At 43.0% G+C, this 17975-nt stretch overlaps 1 protein-coding gene across 2 annotated transcripts in view; it reads right to left on the bottom strand.

Moving 5' to 3' along the window:
- Positions 1–7230, bottom strand: part of ITGAL (integrin subunit alpha L) — a 43188-nt gene extending 35958 nt beyond the window's left edge. For both annotated transcript variants that reach the window (XM_061153218.1, XM_061153220.1), the window contains exons 1-6: positions 6993–7230; positions 5549–5651; positions 4721–4812; positions 4551–4618; positions 843–960; positions 589–719 (exon numbers count right to left, since the gene is read on the bottom strand). In XM_061153218.1, the coding sequence (XP_061009201.1) occupies positions 589–719; positions 843–960; positions 4551–4618; positions 4721–4812; positions 5549–5651; positions 6993–7047 (567 nt within the window). In that variant the 5' untranslated portion in view covers positions 7048–7230. The remainder of the gene's footprint in view (positions 1–588; positions 720–842; positions 961–4550; positions 4619–4720; positions 4813–5548; positions 5652–6992) is intronic.
- Positions 7231–17975: the final 10745 nt, after the last annotated feature.

Here is a 17975-nt window from a genome sequence, read left to right as displayed (position 1 = left end):
AAAAGAAGAAAATGAGGTTGTATATAAACAAACACAGAAATAAATACATTTTGAATTCCTTATAGAATGCTGTCTGCTGGGCTCCGGTTCTCTGGGTTTGCCCACCTCACCAACAGAGATAGTTCCTAGCAGTCATATTTCTGCTAAGTATGAATATGACCCTGCTAAACTGGATACAACTAGCTGGGCCAAAGTTGGCCACTGGACTGAGGCAAGGCCAGTCAAAATCTTTTCTGTGTGAAACTGAAATTTACAGAGGGAGGGGTTGCTTGAGAAGATGATTTAAAAAATAAAAAAAACCCAACAGCCCTCCTGTAACTTGAACATGTGACCTTGGGCACTTTCCACCAGCCCACGTGATACAAAGAAGCTGAGAGCCAGTCTGCAGAGAGAAACAGAAAGAAAGAGAAGAGGGAAGCAAGAGCCAAAATGAAACAGAAATAGGAATTAGGGAGAATTCTGGAAGCAAAGGTCCAGTAATAATCATGCCCTTAGGTTATAGAGACACATTGTATTAATACTAGATTTTCCCCTTATGCCTTTAGGTAGCTATTGCCTACCACCAGGAATCCTAACTACTATATTTACCTGGTAAGAAGAGTTGCTGAGTTTCTTCATCACATCCTTCATGAAGTCCACAATTTTCTCAAATTCATCTTGCTGCAAGCTCCTTGAGCCATCAAACAGAAATACCAAGTCTACGTTGCCCTTTATACATTCTACAGAGGTCAGACACGGAGGGACTTGGTAAAGGGTCTCCAGGAGTTGGCCTGCTCATCTCATTCCCATGAAAGGGCAACCACTTGGAGGTATTGCTCCCCACTGGGCCCCCCACTCCTTACCCTGATAACCAGGGTGCCCTTGCAGCACCGGACCCCTCAGATTCTGGTGCATGAGGTAACACAGACCACTTAGATAGATGTTCTGGTCACATGTTCGAGACAGTCCAGGATCACAGGCCTGAAGGAAGCAAAGAGTTTCAAAAAGGTTGAGGTGGGCTTTCCTGCTGGCTCCGGGTGGTAAAGAATCCACTAGCCAATGCAGGAGACATGGGTTCAATCCCTGATCCTCACATGCCTCAGAGTAACTAAGCCATGTGCCACAATATTGAGCCTGTGCTCTAGAACCCAGGAGCCGAAACTACTGAAGGCCACGTGCTCTAGAGCCTGTACTCCGCAACAAGAAAAGGTGCTGCAGTGAAAAGCCTGCACGCTACAACTGGAGAGTAGCCCACTCAGCAATGAAGACTCAGCACAGCAAAAATAATAATAATAATTAATTAATTAAATTATTAAAAAATAAAATGGGTTGGAGCTTCCTCTTGCTGTCTATCTCTTGTGCATCATCAACCAAGAACAAAAACCATCACGTCTTTCATGAAGTCCATAATCTTCTGAAATTCATCTTGCTGCAAGCTTCTTGGGCCATCAAACAGAAATAACAAATCTACGTTGCCCTTTAGCATCATTATCCCTCGACTCTCATTCCTTATATCCAACTGGTTACCAAGGCAAGGTAGTTCAGCCTCCAGGTCTCTTCTATCAGTCTCTTCATCCTTACTGCCAATGCTATATGCCAATGGATGCTCGCTGCCTCCAGGATGAAATCTAAACTCCTGAGTTTGGCATTCATGTTGTTTACAGTGGGCACTGGTGTACATTTCCAGGCCTATTTGCTTCTATTCCCAACGACACATTCTGTGTTTACACCAAATCAAATGACTATTCCTAGAATCTTCAATGCTGCTTCCTTTTTGATGACTATCTTTCCTGCCAGACTGTAATTTTTGAAAGGTCTGGCTCGTGTCATAGTCATCTTTGTATCTCATTCCCATTTCCCCCATCAGAACCCAGTACAGTGCCTGGCATGTAATCATAGCTAAGTAACCAAACTCCAGTTAAATACTGGATAAATATTGGGTTGGCCAAAATGTTTGTTTGGATTTTTCCATACCGAACCCAAAGGAACTTTGCAGCCAGTCCTTTACTTCACTCACTTAACCTTCTGTCTCTCATACATCTGGGTCAGAAGGATACTGCTGAGATGAATTGTGAAGAACAATGGATTCCAGCTCAGATAGCAATTTGATTCAAACCCTGGCTCTGCCTCTTTAAAACCATGTGATCTTGATAAAGTCTTTTAACCCCTTAGGTCCTGTTTCTTCCTGTGTAAAATGTGTATACTAATCCCTATCTCACCTCTGTCCTAAGGATTGGAAGAGATAACGCAGGGTTTCTCAAACGCATTTGTGTATGAATTCACAATTTCTGCCATATGGGCATATCATACATACTATTATTTATTTAGTATTTCATTTAATTAAAATTTATTCTTTTAAAAATTGAAGTGCACTTGATTTACAATGTTGGGTTAGTTTCTAGAGTACAGCAAAGTGATTCAGTTACATAAATATATATATATATATATATATACACATTCTTTTTCATATTCTTTTCCATTATGGCTTGTGACAAGATATTGAATATAGTTCCTTGTGTTATATAATAGGACATTGTTAAGAGAGAAGAGATAGGGGAGGAAAGGATTGGGAGTTTGGGATTAGCAAATGCAAACTATTATATATAGTTATCCTATATAATGTATATTATACATAGGATAAACAACAAGGTCCTACTGTATAGCACAGGGAACTATATCCAATATCTTGTCATAAGCCATAATGGAAAAGAATATGAAAAAACATGTATAACTGAGTCACTATTTTGTACAGCACAAATTAACACAACATTGTAAATCAGCTAGACTTCAACAGAATTAAAAACAAAACAAGAAAAAAACAGGACTTTGTTGCTTAAAATTTAGTTTTTTAAAAACTTTAGCCTCATCCTAAGCAATGCAATCCAAGAAATCATGAATTTAAGGGATTTGTTGTATATTTTTTCTAATAAACCATTAAGTCAACGTATGACTATTAAAACGTTAAAGTTTGGAGAAGGAAATGGCAACCCACTCCAGCATTCTTGCCTGGGAAATCCCACAGACAGAGGCTCCTGGCAGGCTACAGTCCATGGGGTCACTAAGATCAGATACAACTGGGTGACTAACACACAGACATAGAATTTTTAGGGTATTGAATATATTCTGATACTATATGGATATATATCATTATATGTTTCTCCAAACTCAAAGAGTGTATAACACCAACAGTGAACCCGAAGGTAAACTATGGACTTTGGGTGATTATGATGTGTCCATGTAGGTTCATCTTTGGTTTAACAAAAAAGTACCACTCTGGTGAGTGATGTTGATAATGAGGGAGGTTATGTATGTGCGAGCACAAAAGAAATATGAAAAAATAAAAATAAATAAATAAAACATTAAAGTTGTGTACCACCATAAGTCATCTTGTGTATGAATGGTCACAGATAATTCACATTAGGGGAAAAAAAAACTGAGGTAGCTAAGGTCTTAAAAAGAGCTGATAGTTGAGTCTCAATAAATGCTAACTGAATCCAAATCTCTCTGGTGCCTTTAATCTTCCATAGGATTTTTTTTTTTAATGGAAGAATATTTTGAGCTTCCCCAGTGGCTCAGAGGTTAAAGCATCTGCCTGCAATGTGGGAGACCTGGGTTCCATCCCTGGGTTGGGAAGATCCCCTGGAGAAGGAAATGGCAACCCACTCCAGTATTCTTGCCTGGAGAATCCCACGGAGGGAGGAGCCTGGTAGGCTACAGTCCACGGGGTCGCAAAGAGTCGGATACGACTGAGTGACTTCACAAATATTTGCTTTACAGTGTTATGTTAATTTCTTCTGTACAACAAAGGGAATCAGCTATATGTATACATGGACCTCTTGGACCTCCTCCCACTTCCCTCATCTCACCCCTCTAGGTCATCACAGAGCACTGAGCTTAACTCCCTGTTCTATACAAAAGCTTCCCACTAGCTATCTGTTCTACACACAACAGTGTATATGTGTCCATTCTAATCTCGCAATTCGTCCACCTTCCCCTCTCCAATTGTGTCCACACATCCATTCTCTTTGTCTGCGTCTCTAATTCTGACCTGCAGATGGGCTCATCTATATCACTTCTCTAGATTCCACATACATATGTTAATATATGATATTTGTTTTTCCCTTTCTGATTTACTTCACCCTGCATGCAGAGTCTAGATCCATCCACATCTCTACAAATGACCCAATTTCGTCCCTTCTTATGGCTAAGTAATACTCCATTGTAGAGTGTCCCCAGTGGCTCAATGGTAAAGAATCCACCTGCAATGCAGGAGACTTGGGTTTGGTCCCTGGATCAGGAAGATCCCCTGGAAGAAGAAATGGCAACCCATTCCAGTATTCTTGCCTGGAGAATCCCATGAACAGAGGAGCCTGGTGGGCTACAGTCCATGGGGCCGCAAAGAGTCAGACACGACTTAGAGACTAAACAACACCAATATTCCACTGTATATATGTACCACATTTTCTTCATTCATCTGTATAGGATCTTTAATTTACTTTTTTCTTTCTTTTGTCTCCCTTTCCTAGTAAAAGCTTCATAGGTGCTGACATCACACTATACAAAAATCTTACCAAAACGTTGCCACTTGTGGGGTCTGTCGCCAAGGTCATTCCCAAGTACTTGGAGGTATAGTTGGAACCTGTGGGCACCAGAAGATTCACCTGGAGAAACTTAAGCAACACAGATATGATGGGGCCAGCCTCGATTTTCTGAGCACATTCCTCCCAAACCAGTTACTCACTCAGTGTGACTTGCAGACATTCTCCAGTTTCTGGCTGGCATTGATACAGGTTTCCCCTGCTGTTCCCTTCACTTGGAGCTCCCACGACAACCCTGATATGAAATTCCACCTGTGAGATGGAGTTGCCCAGGTCTTTACCCAACCACTCTGACCTATTAAGGGGGTTCAGATCTCCCAAAAGGTTTCTGGAAGCAATTCAGCCACTCCCTATCCGGGTGGATGTTAAGCTCCTATCTCTTCCTTATTGGATCCCAGAAAAATAATCCAATATGCCAGAATTCTAGAAAGTTAAGGATCTTTTCCATTGACAGTACAGAAAAACAGGCCCAGAGAATGATCTGCCAGAATGTGACATTCTGGTTTCATTCAATCAGCAATCAATTCAAAAGTCATATATGGCGTACCTGCTATGTGCTATGTACTAGGGATGGAGAGGGGATTTGAGAGAGAAACAAAATCTCTGCCTTGAAGGAATTCACTGTCTAGTTTGGGAGAGAGTCTGGAATCGAGAAAGTGTGGCAAAGCATTTTAGGGGTTGTCATATGTATTCCCTCCTATTTAGGCAATTACAGGGCTTTTTTTTTTTTTTTCATTTTTCACACTGCCATGTGGGATCTTAGTTCCCCGACCAGGGATTGAACTCTGCCCCCTGAAGTGGAAGCCTGGGGTCCTAACCACTGGACCACCAGGGAAGCCCCGGGGCGTTTTAACGATGGATGGTTCTCATCCTAACACTATTGGATGAACTTGCTTGGATCCCACCATGGACTCCTCCTTGAAACAGGAAGGTCCTGGTCAGGGCAGGGAGGGCCTGCGGCAACAGCTCACCTGCTTCCAACTTGCAGAACACGGTACCCAAAATGCCTCCCGGCGAGTGGGAAGGAGAAGTTTTGTACATGTCGAACATCCAGGTTGTAGCTCCAGGCTGGGGCTGAGAGAGACCAGAAGGTCAGTCACTTCCAACCAGGGGCTCCTCCTCACCTCATAAGCCCCCACAGTGGTGGGCGCTGATTGGCCACCAACCACACGCCCCCAGTGTGGTCAGGCCTCCCACACCTAGGGCAGGACTAGAAACTGCCCTCCTAGACCTCTCCTGGGGGCCTGGACTGCAGGACATATGGAAGCAGCGACTCCTGCTACCCAGACCTCTAAAGGACACACAACTTCCGACTGGCCTCTCAGCAAGGAAGGATGAGAAGATGGTGGTGCCTAAGACAGGAGCAATCTGAAGGGGCCCACCGTGGCGATGGGGCTGCTGCAAGGGTTTGCATCTCCTCACACACCCACTTCTCCCTGGGACATGGGGCCCAGTCGCCCTGAAAACTCAGATCATTAGCATCAGGCTTCCTCCCTGTGAAAGTTGGAGATCCCCTGATTCTGTGAGGCTGCCTCCTTGCTCAGGTAACGCTCCCTAACTTCCCCCACCCCCATGGACCAGTCTCTGCTAACCACTAGATCTCAAATTCCGCTTATAACCTCCCCAACCTCAGTGATCCTTGGTGTCATCTGAAGGGCCCCAAACTGTCCTTTATCAGCCCTGCTTTCCTTGGGCTTGGACTTATTCCACACATCTTAAGATGTCAGAGATGCTGGCCTCATTTATTCAGATGAAGAAACTGAGCCCCAGAAAGAGGGAAGGGGCTCGTCCAAGATGACAATCAGAGGTAGAAACATGCATAGAACCAGATCTTAGGCCAGATCCATGTATGCATTAACCATTCCCCCCAAAAGCATGGCAACCCACTCCAGTATTCTTGTCCACTCCGTGGACAGAGGAGCCTGGCGGGCTACAGTCCATAGGGTCGCACAAAAGTGAAAAAGTGAAGTCGCTAAGTTGTGTCCAACTCCTTGGGACCCCATGGACTGTAACTCACCAGTCTCCTCTGTCCATGGGATTTTCCAGGCAAGAGTACTGGAGTGGGTTGCCATTTCCTTCTCCAAGGGTCACACAAAGTTGGACACAACTGAAGCGACTTAGCACGCAGGCACATCCCATTTTTAAGGGCCCCTCCCCCATCTCTCACTGCTGTGACCTTTTTCTCCCTCTTTTGCCTGAAAATATCTTCGGATCCTGCCCGTAGTTTGTTTGTCTGACTTTCTTTGTTTTCCTTCCCCTCTCTCCAGGATTCCCCTGACCCCCGCATCGCCTATGGCCCATGCCACCCTTAAATCAGCTGCTCATTTACTCCGTTCTACAAAGTCCTGCTGTTTCCCTCAGCACAGAGGCATGCCCCTTCCCCCCCCCCGCCGCCCCGCCATCTCCCTTGCCTACCAAACAGAAAAGGCCCAGACAGCAGCAACCTCATCACGATGATGCAAGAATTCATCTTTCAAGCTGGCTGGAGGGAGCCAGCCCAGGTATAGTCTCAGAGGGCTCTTGGGATTTACCCGCAATCCGGACTGGGTGAAAGAGGGAAATGATAAAGCCCCAGGGCGTCTCGCAGTGGAACTTTCTCACAGAGGCACCAGGCTGGTGACAGAGTCCGGGGGAGAGAGGGTTGTGCCTAGGGAGGTTGTGAAACCGCATCATGGGCTTCAGAGAGGAAGTGTTCAGCAGGTTAGACACTTCCTGTGCCTCTTGCCTTCCTGGGGAAGACAGCACAGTCGTGCTGCCCAACAGCTGCGGCGTCTCAGTCCTTCACCAACACAAGAACTTAAGATTTGTTAAAGCTCAGGGGAAGACTGGTCAGATGAACTGTGGTACAACCGTCATGGAATGCTATGTAGCCACAAAAAAGAAGGAAAGAAAAAAATAAGATGGGGGTGGGGGAAAAAGGATGAGACAGCCTTCCCTTGACATTGAAAGATGCCTGTGATATACTCACTGTTGAAGGAAAAAAAAAAAGCAAATCAGAGAACAGTGTATTTAATCATTCATTTTGAGTCTAAAAAGTAACAACAAAAAACTAATTTCCACAGAATGGGAGATATATGATTTGTAAATCATCTGGTACAGGACTTGTATCCAGAATATATAAAGAACTCTGGTGAGACTTCCCAGGCAGTTCAGTGACTAGGATTCCAAGCTTCTACTGCATGGGGAGTGGATTTAATTCTTGTTTTGAGGACTAAGATCCCACATGCTGTGAGGTGTAGCTGAAAAAGGGAAGAACAAAACAGAATAAGTGAAGAACTCTTATAGCTCAATGATAAAAAGACAACCCAGTTTTTTAAGTGGACAAAGAATTTTAAGAGACATTTCTCCAAAACCAGTATATAAAATGGCCACTCAGCACATGAAAATGTTCAGCATTATTAGTCACTAGAGAAATGCACATCAACACTAAAAGATACCACCTCACACCCACAAGGATGGCTAGACTAAAAATGAAAGAAAGAAAAGAACTAAGGGTTCGTGAGAATGTGGAGACATTGGAGCCCTTCTACTTTACCAGCGGAAATTTAAACTACTGTGGAAAACAGTTTGACAGTTCCTCAGAAAAGTTAAATACATTTTCCCTGTGACCTAGCAAGTTCTAGGTCTAGATCCAAAAGAACTGAAAACACGTGTTTGCAAAAAAACTTATACAGGAATGCTCAAATCAACATTATTCATATTAACCCAAAATTGGCAACAATGCAAATGTCTACCAACTGATGAATGGGTAAGCAAAATGTGGTCTATTTGTACAACGGAATATTACTCAGTCATAAAAAAGAATGCTGTGACATCCCCTACATGTGGAATCTAAAAAGAAATGATACAAATAAACTTAACTGACAAAACAGAAAGAGACTCACAGACTCAGAAAAGGAACTCATGTTGTCCCCCAGGGGCAACTCAAGGGATAGTTAAGGACTTCCAGAGGGTCAAGAACATACTGCTATCTTTGAAATGGATAACCAACAAAGACCTATTGTATAGCACATGGAACTCTGCTCAAGCTTATGTGCCAGCCTGGGTGGGAGGGGGTTTGGCAGAGAATGGATACATGTGTATGTATGGCTGAGTCCCTTTGCTGTTTGCCTGAAACTATCAGAACATTATTAACCGTCTATACCCCAATACAAAGTGTTTTTGGTGTTAAAAAAATTTTTTTTTTAAAGAATGAAGTAGGTACCTCCCTGGTGGTCCAGTGGTTGACATTCTGTGCGTCCACTGTAGAGGGCTTGGGTTCAATCCCTGATCGGGGAATGAGGATCCTGTATGTCATGCAATGTGGCTAAAAAAATAAATGAATAAGATAAAAAATAAATTTTAAAAAATTAGGGACTTCCCTTGAGGTCCAGTGATTAAGAATCCTCCTTGCAATGCAAAGGACCCAAGTTTAATTCCTGGTCTGGGGACTAAGATCCCACTTGCCTCAGAGCGACTAAGTCCAAGCCACAACTACTGAGCCTGCAAGCTCTGGAGCCTGCGAGCCACAACTGGATAGTCCATGTGCTGCAACAACAACAAAAGATCTCCCGTACCAGAGCGAAGACCCAAGGCAGCTAAATAAATAAATAGACACAAATTGTTGAGCTTAAAAAACAAATATTTTTAAAAGGATGAAATATTAGTACATGCTTCAACATGGACAAGCCTTGAAAATCATGCTATGTGAAAGAAGTCAGGCACAAAAGTTCAGATACTGTATAATTGCACTTAGGTGAAACGTCCAGAACAGGCAAATCTCTAGGGACAGAAAATAGATGACAGATGGTTGCCAGGATCCGGGATTGGAGAAGGGGAGAGATTGCTATTGGGTATAGAGATATTTTTAGAATCAGGAAATGTTCTGAAATTAGTGGTCATGATTGCACATCTTTGTGAATGTATGAGAAAACGGTGAATGGTGTGTGATTTATATCTAAAAAGAAAGGAAGAGAGGAAAACGGAAGTTGATATCATGACTGTGTAGAAAAAACAATAATCTGAAAGGGCACAACCAAACTCCAAACAGTGGCTACCTCGGCAGAATACAGGTTACATATTTCTGGAAGAAACATTTTTTTTAACAACAAAGATGTCAAACTTGGGTAGCTTTAATTTTATTTACTCATTTATTTTTGGCTGCACTGGGTCTTCGTCGCTGTGAGGGCTTTTCTCTAGTTGCGGTGAGAGGGACCTACTCTCTAGTTGTGGTACTCAGGCTTCTCATTACAGTGGCTTCTCTTCTTGCGGAGCACAGGCTTAGGGCACGTAGCTCGGCAGTTGTGACTTTTGGGCTCTGGAGAACAGGCTCAGGAGTTGTGGCGCATGGGCTGAGTTCCTCTGAGGCATGTAGGATCTTCCCAGATTGGGGATTGAACCCGTGTCTCTTGCATTGGCAGACAGATGCTTTACCACTGAGCCACCAGGGAAACCCCAACTTGGGTAATTAAATATATATATATATATATATTAAAAACACAGCAGAATAGAGGAAGTGTATTTGTTTATGGGAAAGCAATGCTGCTAAACTTCAGATTATCTTCCTGTTGTGAGGAGATCTTGCTCAATCAGTAAGATCACTTCCAGTATTATTGCCTTGAGGAAGGCTTTTTTGTTTTTTTGGCTGCACCACATGAAGTGGGATTGAAACGGCACCCCCTGTATTGGAAGCATGGAGTCCCAGTCCTAACCAGGGAAGTCTCCTGGGGAAAGCTTTTGCAGGCAGATTACCCGTAATCTACTGCCAAGACGTTACCATGTGACAAGCTAGCTCTTGATAATGAGATGATGTTAAATAGTCTTTTTCAAATTCAGTTAAAATCAGGTAAATCAGACTGATTTCATCAATTCTCTGTACAGCAGTTCCAATTTACAGCTAACCAAATTCTTTCATTTTTTAATTACAAAAAGAATGCACATTTTAAAATTCAAACATCACAGAAGTATATAAAGTAACAGAATAAAATTTCTAGAATAACCATGGCATCACTGACTCAATGAACATGCGTTTAAGCAAACTCCAGGAGAAAGTAGAAAACAGGGAAGCATGGCGTGCGACAGTTCATGGGGTCGAAAAGAGTTGGACATGACTTAGCAACTAAAAAGCGACAAAACCATTTGGAGTCATACATTCTTCGTGACAAAAAAATTATTCTAGTAGTTAAATGCATACAGATTTTATCTGTTTGGAAAAATTATAATTCTCCTCTTGCCACAGAGCATCTGTTGTTGTTTAGTTGCTCAGTCATGTCCAACTGACTCTTTGCGACCCCATGAATTGTAGTTCACCAGGTTCCTCTGTCCATAGGATTATCTAGGCAAGAATACTAGAGTGGGTTGCCATGCCCTCCTCCAGGGGATCTTCCCAACCCAGGGATGGAACCTATGTCTCCTGCGTTGGCAGTTGGATTCTTTACCAATGAGCCACGAGGGAGGCCCACGGAACATCTAACCCATAATTAATAGTCAAATTAGCCATCTCCAGTGTGAAAGTTTTCCTGTACAGTCCAGCAGTCCCCAAACTTTTTGGCACCAGAGACTGGTTTTATGGAAGACAACATTTTCTTGGACAGGGAGTCAGGGGGATGGTGATGGTTTAGAATGATTCAAGAGCATTACATTTATTGTGCACTTATTTCTATTTTTATTACATCAGTGCCATCTCAGATTATCAGGCATTTTAGATCTCAGAGGTTGGGAATTCTTGCTTTACACCAGATTCAAATTTTAGATGCTTGAGTTAGGGCTTAAGTTTATAGAAACTTTAAGTGTATCAGTAGCAATGAATAGAGCACCTGGGGTGAAAGGAATTCAGGAAACAATCTCAAAGTCTCCACTGTTTGGATTACAGTTTATGTGTATGTTTCAGCAGGTGGGTATACTCCTTTGTATATTTATCACGTTCTGGTTTTCAGTTTGAAAAAAAAAGAATCACTTGCTCTCTCCTCCATTGGGCCTCTGACTTCCCAGAATGTGGGGGGCTTGCTTGTACTTTGTAGCTTCAGGAAGCTACAAATGTCTCCTCAGTGTTCAAACAGACCAAGTATCTAGAGAAAAATGGATGAAACTCACATAGTGTTGGTCATTCTTGCACCTCCTTCTAAGGAAGTAGCTTCAGCAGCCGGTTTCCATGTTATGTCATCTTGGCTGCATCACATGAACAGTGTGAAACAGATCCTGTTGGCATGGTGATGGCGGATGGGACCTGAGGTCAAGTCCAGGGCAAAGACGGCCCTGGATAGACTGGACTCAACAGATGCAGCTCTCTCCAGGATGGCATGGTTGTTCCACTTAAGAATTGTCCCATATAGGACCATGGAAATGAGCTCAAACTTATCACCTCACAGAGGAGTGACTAGTGAGATCTCAGATTGGGAAGTTCCGGGTTACACAAAATCCATGAAACTAAGACTGAACCAGTGGCTTGGATGCCTCAAGCCTCTGTGCCCTCTCTAGGGTAAAATGATTTTCATTCTTATTTTTCTGTAGGTTCGTCTGAAAATGATGAGAGAATTTTCTCTTGCTCCACCCAAGAAAGCAAACAGGACTTTGTATCATGTTTTTTTTTTTTTTTTTTGGCCACACCTTGCAGCTTGTGGGATCTTCCCCAACCAGGGATCAAACACATACCCTTGCACTGGAAGTGTGGAGTCTTAACCACTAAACTAGCAGGGAATTCCCTATATTATGTTCTTTTGTACCTTCATCATTGATCATTCCATGGTTCAAGTCATCATTATTTTGTGCATAGAATTTTTTTTTGCATCAGATTATTCTATATTTTTGGGTAAGTGTATCAGTACAAATAATACTGTAATCCCCCCGATGTCCTGTCTTCAAAGCAATAATTATAATTGTTTGAAGGTAATGATGCTTTTATATTTTAGTATGTATAAATATCACAATATATATTTTGTGATATTTATGATTTCTAATTGACATAAAATAATTACCAACTGTATAAAATGTTCTGTATTTTGCTTTGTTAACTCAGTGTCTGTGAGCCCAATCAAAGTAGATATGAATGCATGTATGTGTGCTAAGTCACTTCAGCCGTATCCAACTCTTTGTGACCCTATGGACTGTAGCTTGCCAGACTCATCTATCTATGGGATTCTCGAGGCAAGAATACTGGAGTGGGTTGCTATGGCCCTCCTCCAGGAGATCTTCCCAACCCAGGGATCGAACCCACATCTCATGTCTCCTGCATTAGCAGGCAGGTTCTTTACCACTAGCATCACCTGGAAAGCCCAGATATGTATAGCTCTGGTCTATTCATTTTGACAGCTATATAATATTCCATTATTTGGATATGCTCACATATAGTCTTCCTTTTCTTTCTTTTTTTAAATTCTTTTTCTGATATATATTGAGTTGTAATGCTTCAATAAAAATTCTGGTATATGTCTTTTTGTATATTCTTTATAAATTTCCTTATGATATATCCATAAGAATTAAAGTCACAAGGCATATACATCTTCAAAAACAATACATAATAATACGTAATAATAAATTGTCTTTCAGAGGAGTTACGGCAATTCTACCAATTCTCTTTTTCTTTACTTGTCAATATCTCACCTTTTTTTTTTTCTTGATGTTCCTGTCAACTGAAAAAAAAAAGAAAAGTGAAAATCTCTCAGTCATGTCAGATTCTTTGCAACCCTGTATAGTCCATGGAATTCTCCAGGCCAGAATACTGGAGTAGGTAGCCTTTCCTTTCTCCAGGGGATCTTTCCAACCCAGGGATCGAACCCAGGTCTCCTGCACTGTAGGCAGGTTCTTTACCAGCTGAGCCACAAGGGAAGCCCACCCCTCTACCCTGCAAAAAGAAATGCACACCATAAAAGCATCAAATTTCAGTTTTATCTGAGACCTTATTGAGAATTATACCCAGGAACTGGCCTCTCAGATAGCTCTGAGGAATTGCTCTCAAGTGGGATGTGAGGAGCCAGGATATATATGTCTTTGGGGCTGGGAAGTACATGTCATCAAGCATGCCTCTTGGTATATGTGTGCTCAGTCGCTCAGCTTTGTCCAACTCTTTGCCACCCCATGGACTGTAGCCTACCAGGCTTCTCTGTCCATGGAACCTTCCAGGCAAGAATACTGGAGTGGGTTGCCATTTCCTACTCTAAGGGATCTTCCAGATCCAGGGATTGAACTCCAGTTTCTTAGTCTCCTGCATTGGCAGGTGGATTCTTTACCACTAGCACCACCTGGGAAGCCCATGCATCTTGGTAAAAGGTTACTAATCTAATCACAAAGTCAGAGATCTTAAATTAATGATTTTACTACTTTTCTACGTATGAGAAGATGCAAGCATCTGGGGTCACTGACACTCTTCCTTAGACACGCATCTTAATTATCTACATCCCAAACACAGAAAGCTCCACCTGTTTTTCTTCTGAAATTCCCTGGACTGTCAGTGGGCAACTGCTGTGGTTTGCAACTTAATCCTGTAGAACAGGAATGGTGGACAACATTGTTTCCATTGTAATGTCCAGGTGTTTTTAAAGTATTTATTTATTCAAAAAGAAAGGCAAAATGGTCATCTGAGAAGACCTTTCAAATAGCTGAGAAAAGAAGAGAAGTGAAAGGCAAAGAAGAAAAGGAAAAATATACCCATTTGAATGCAGAGTTCCAAAGAATAGCAAGGAGAGATAAGAAAGCTTTCCTCAGTGATCAATACAAAGAAATAGAGGAAAACAGTACAATGGGAAAAACTAGAGATCTCTTCAAGAAAATTAGAGCTACAAAGGGAACATTTCATGCAAAGATTGGCACATCAAAGGACGGAAATGGTATGGAACTAACAGAAGCAGAAGATATTAAGAAGAGGTGGCAAGAATACACAGAACTATACAAAAAAGATCTTCATGACCCAGATAACCACGGTGGTGTGATCACTCACCTAGAGCCAGACATCCTGAAATGCAAAGTCAAGTGGGCCTTAGGAAGCATCACTACGAACAAACCTAGTGGAGGTGATGAAATTCTAGTTGAGCTATTTCAAATCCTAAAGGATGATGCTGTGAAAGTGCTGCACTCAATATGCCAGCAAATTTGGAAAACTCAGCAGTGGCCACAGGACTGGAAAAGGTCAGTTTTCATTCCAATCCCAAAGAAAGGCAATGCCAAAGAATGCTCAAACTACCGCACAAATGCACTCATCTCACATAAGAGCATGGAGAAGGCAATGGCACCCCACTCCAGTACTCTTGCCTGGAAGATCCCATGGACGGAGGAGCCTGGTGGGCTGCAGTTCATGGGGTCGCTACAAGTCGGACACGACTGAGCGTCTTCACTTTCACTTTTCACTTTCATGCATTGGAGAAGGAAATGGCAACCCACTCCAGAGTTCTTGCCTGGAGACTCCCAGGGACGGGGGAGCCTGATGGGCTTCCGTCTCTGGGGTCGCACAGAGTCGGACACGACTGAAGTGACTTAGCAGCAGCAGCAGCAGCAGCACACGCTAGCAAAGTAACGCTCAAAATTCTCCAAGCCAGCCTTCAACAGTATGTGAACCGTGAACTGCCAGGTGTTCAGGCTGGATTTAGAAAAGGCAGAGGAACCAGAGAGCAAATTGCCAACATCCAATGGATCAAAAAAGCAAGAGAATTCCAGAAAAACATCTACTTCTGCTTTATTGACTATGCCAAAGCCTTTAACCGTGTGAGTCAGAACAAACTGTGGAAAATTCTTAAAGAGATGGGAATAGCAGACCACCTGACCTGCCTCCTGAGAAATCTGTATGCCCGTCAGGAAGCAACAGTTAGAACCAGATATTGGAGCAACAGACTGGTTCCAAATTGGGAAAGGAATACATCAAGGCTGTATATTGTCATCCTGCTTATTTAACTTATATGCAGAGTACATCATGAGAAATGTTGGTCTGAATAAAGCACAAGCTGGAATCAAGATTGCCAGGAGAAATATCAATAACCTCAATAATACGCAGATGACACCACCCTTATGGCAGAAAGCAAAGAACTAAAGAGCCTCTTGATGAAAGTGAAAGAGAGTGAAAAAGCTGGCTTAAAACTCAGCATTCAAAAAATGAAGGTCATGGCATCTGGTCCCATCACTTCATGGCAAATAGATGGGGAAACAATAGAAACAGTGACAGACTTTATTTTCTGGGGCTCCAAAATCACTTGTGGATGGTGACTGCAGCCATGAAATTAAAAGGTGCTTGCTCCTTGGAAGAAAAGCTATGACCAACCTAGACAACATATTAAAAAGCAGAGATATTACTTTGCCAACAAAGGTCCATCTAGTCAAAGCTATGGTTTTTCCAGTAGTCATGTATAGACGTGAGAGTTGGACTGTAAAGAAAGCTGCTCGCCGAAGAATTGATGCTTTTGAACTGTGGTGTGTGGAGAAGACTCTTGAGAATCCCTTGGACTGCAAGGAGATCCAACCAGTCCATCCTAAAGGAAATCAGTCCTGAATGTTCATTGGAAGGACTGAGTTTGAAGCTGGAACTCCAATACTTTGGCCACCTGATGCGAAAAACTGACTCTTTGGAAAAGATCCTGATGCTTGCAAAGATTGAAGGCAGGAGGAAAAGGGGATGACAGAGGATGAGATGGTTGGAAGGCATCACTGATTCAACGGACATGAGTTTGAGCAAGCTCCAGGAGTTGGTGATAGACAGGGAGGCCTGGCATGCTGCAGTCCATGGGGTCACAAAGAGTCGGACACAACTGAGTGACTGACTGAACTGATAATTCAGAAACAGCCAGAAGGAAAAGTTGGACAGGGCAGGGTGTGAGGAAAGAGCTTCCTTGTCCTCTCCAGGCATCACCCTCTCCCAGCACCTCCACTTGTTCACCAACGCAGAAGCTCCTTGTACCTAGATTTTGTGGCAGTCCCCTAACAATTGGTCCTGCTTCCAACCTTGCCTCTGCTATAGCCAGAAGGGTCCTTTGAAAATATGTCGACTTCCCTGGTGGTCCAGTGGTTAAGACTCCAGGCTTCCACTGCAGGGGACACGGGTTTGATCCCTGGTTGAGGAACTGGGTTCCCACGTGGCACATGACTCAGCCAAAAATAAAGAAAGAAAAATAAAAGATCATGTCACTCTCTTGCTCAAAACCCTCCAACATCTTCTCATTTCACTCAAAATACCAGCCAAAGTTCTCACCATTGCCCATGCAGCTTTAATCCATCAGACATCTCATCATCTGTTTGAGCTTACCCTCCTCATGTTCACTCATTTTCAGCCTCTCTGCTCTCCTGGCTCCTTGATCACCCTTCGCCTCCAGACACTTGTTCTCTTGCAGGCTCCTTCCCTCATCTCCTTGAGGTTCTTGTTCCTTAGCACTAACAAACTACTTCTACGACCTAGTTTCCTTAGTCATCCAGTTGATTGTACATCTTCCCTGTGCTGTTCTGTGCTTAGTCGCTCAGTCATGTCCAACTCTTTGCAACCCTATGGGCTGTAGCCTACCAGCCTCCTCTGTCCTTGGGGGATTCTCCAGGCAATAGCGAAGTGCATCGCCATGCCCTCCTCCAAGATATCTTCTAGACCCAGAGATCGAACCCTCATGTCTTCTGCATTGGGAGGCGGGTTTTTTACCACTAGTGCCACCTGGGAACCCCTCACTGCTGTGTGCCCAGTACCTAAAACAGTACTTGGAGCAGAGTGAATAAATATTGAATCAGTAAGTATTTACTGAATGAATGAATGCTTGGGGCTACCCTTTTCTCTAAGGATAGTTAAGAGGCTTTTGCTTTCCAGGATCTAGGCTCTTAAGAAGCAAAAATCTGTATCATCCTAAAGGAAGATGTTGAAGGAGTTTAAAGAAAAAAGGCTGAGTTCCTAGAACCAGGAATTTACTTAATGGCTGTATAATACGAAACAATACACTGGTGGCAGGTAAGCAATCCATTGGCTTCTGCCAGAATGTGAACTGGGGAACAGAGAGAGGATTGGCCAGTTATGAGTGAGGAGAGGGCAGTGCAAACATGCAGAGAAATATGTGTCATGAGAGATAGAAATATGAGCTCCATGAGCCAGGCACAGCAATAATGTGGAAGGTGGCGTCCACTCCTAATGGCCTCTCGTGTCTCAGTCCACTTGGACTCTCACACTGAGCCTTTTCTTTCCTATGACTCATTTTTTTTAAAGCTTATTTATTTATTTGTCTATTCTGAGTCTTAGTTGCAGCATGCAGGATCTAATAATGGTTCCCTGACCAGGGATCGAACCCAGGCCCCTTGCATCGGGAGAACAGACTGTTACCCACTGGACCAGAAGAGAAGTCCCTTTCCTATGACTCTTGAAGGAATAAAATATTGACTAAGCAAGGTTGTGGCAGGAGGGATACTCCAGTGTGCAGGGACCAGTGGGTCTCTGGTTGATGTAGCTGGCAACAGGAAAGGGCTGAGGCCTCC

Source organism: Dama dama, chromosome 10, assembly GCF_033118175.1.
Source record: "Dama dama isolate Ldn47 chromosome 10, ASM3311817v1, whole genome shotgun sequence".
Lineage (NCBI taxonomy): Eukaryota > Metazoa > Chordata > Mammalia > Artiodactyla > Cervidae > Dama > Dama dama.
The sequence above is the reverse complement of the archived record's forward strand: the minus strand, read 5'-3'. Positions and strand labels throughout refer to the sequence as shown.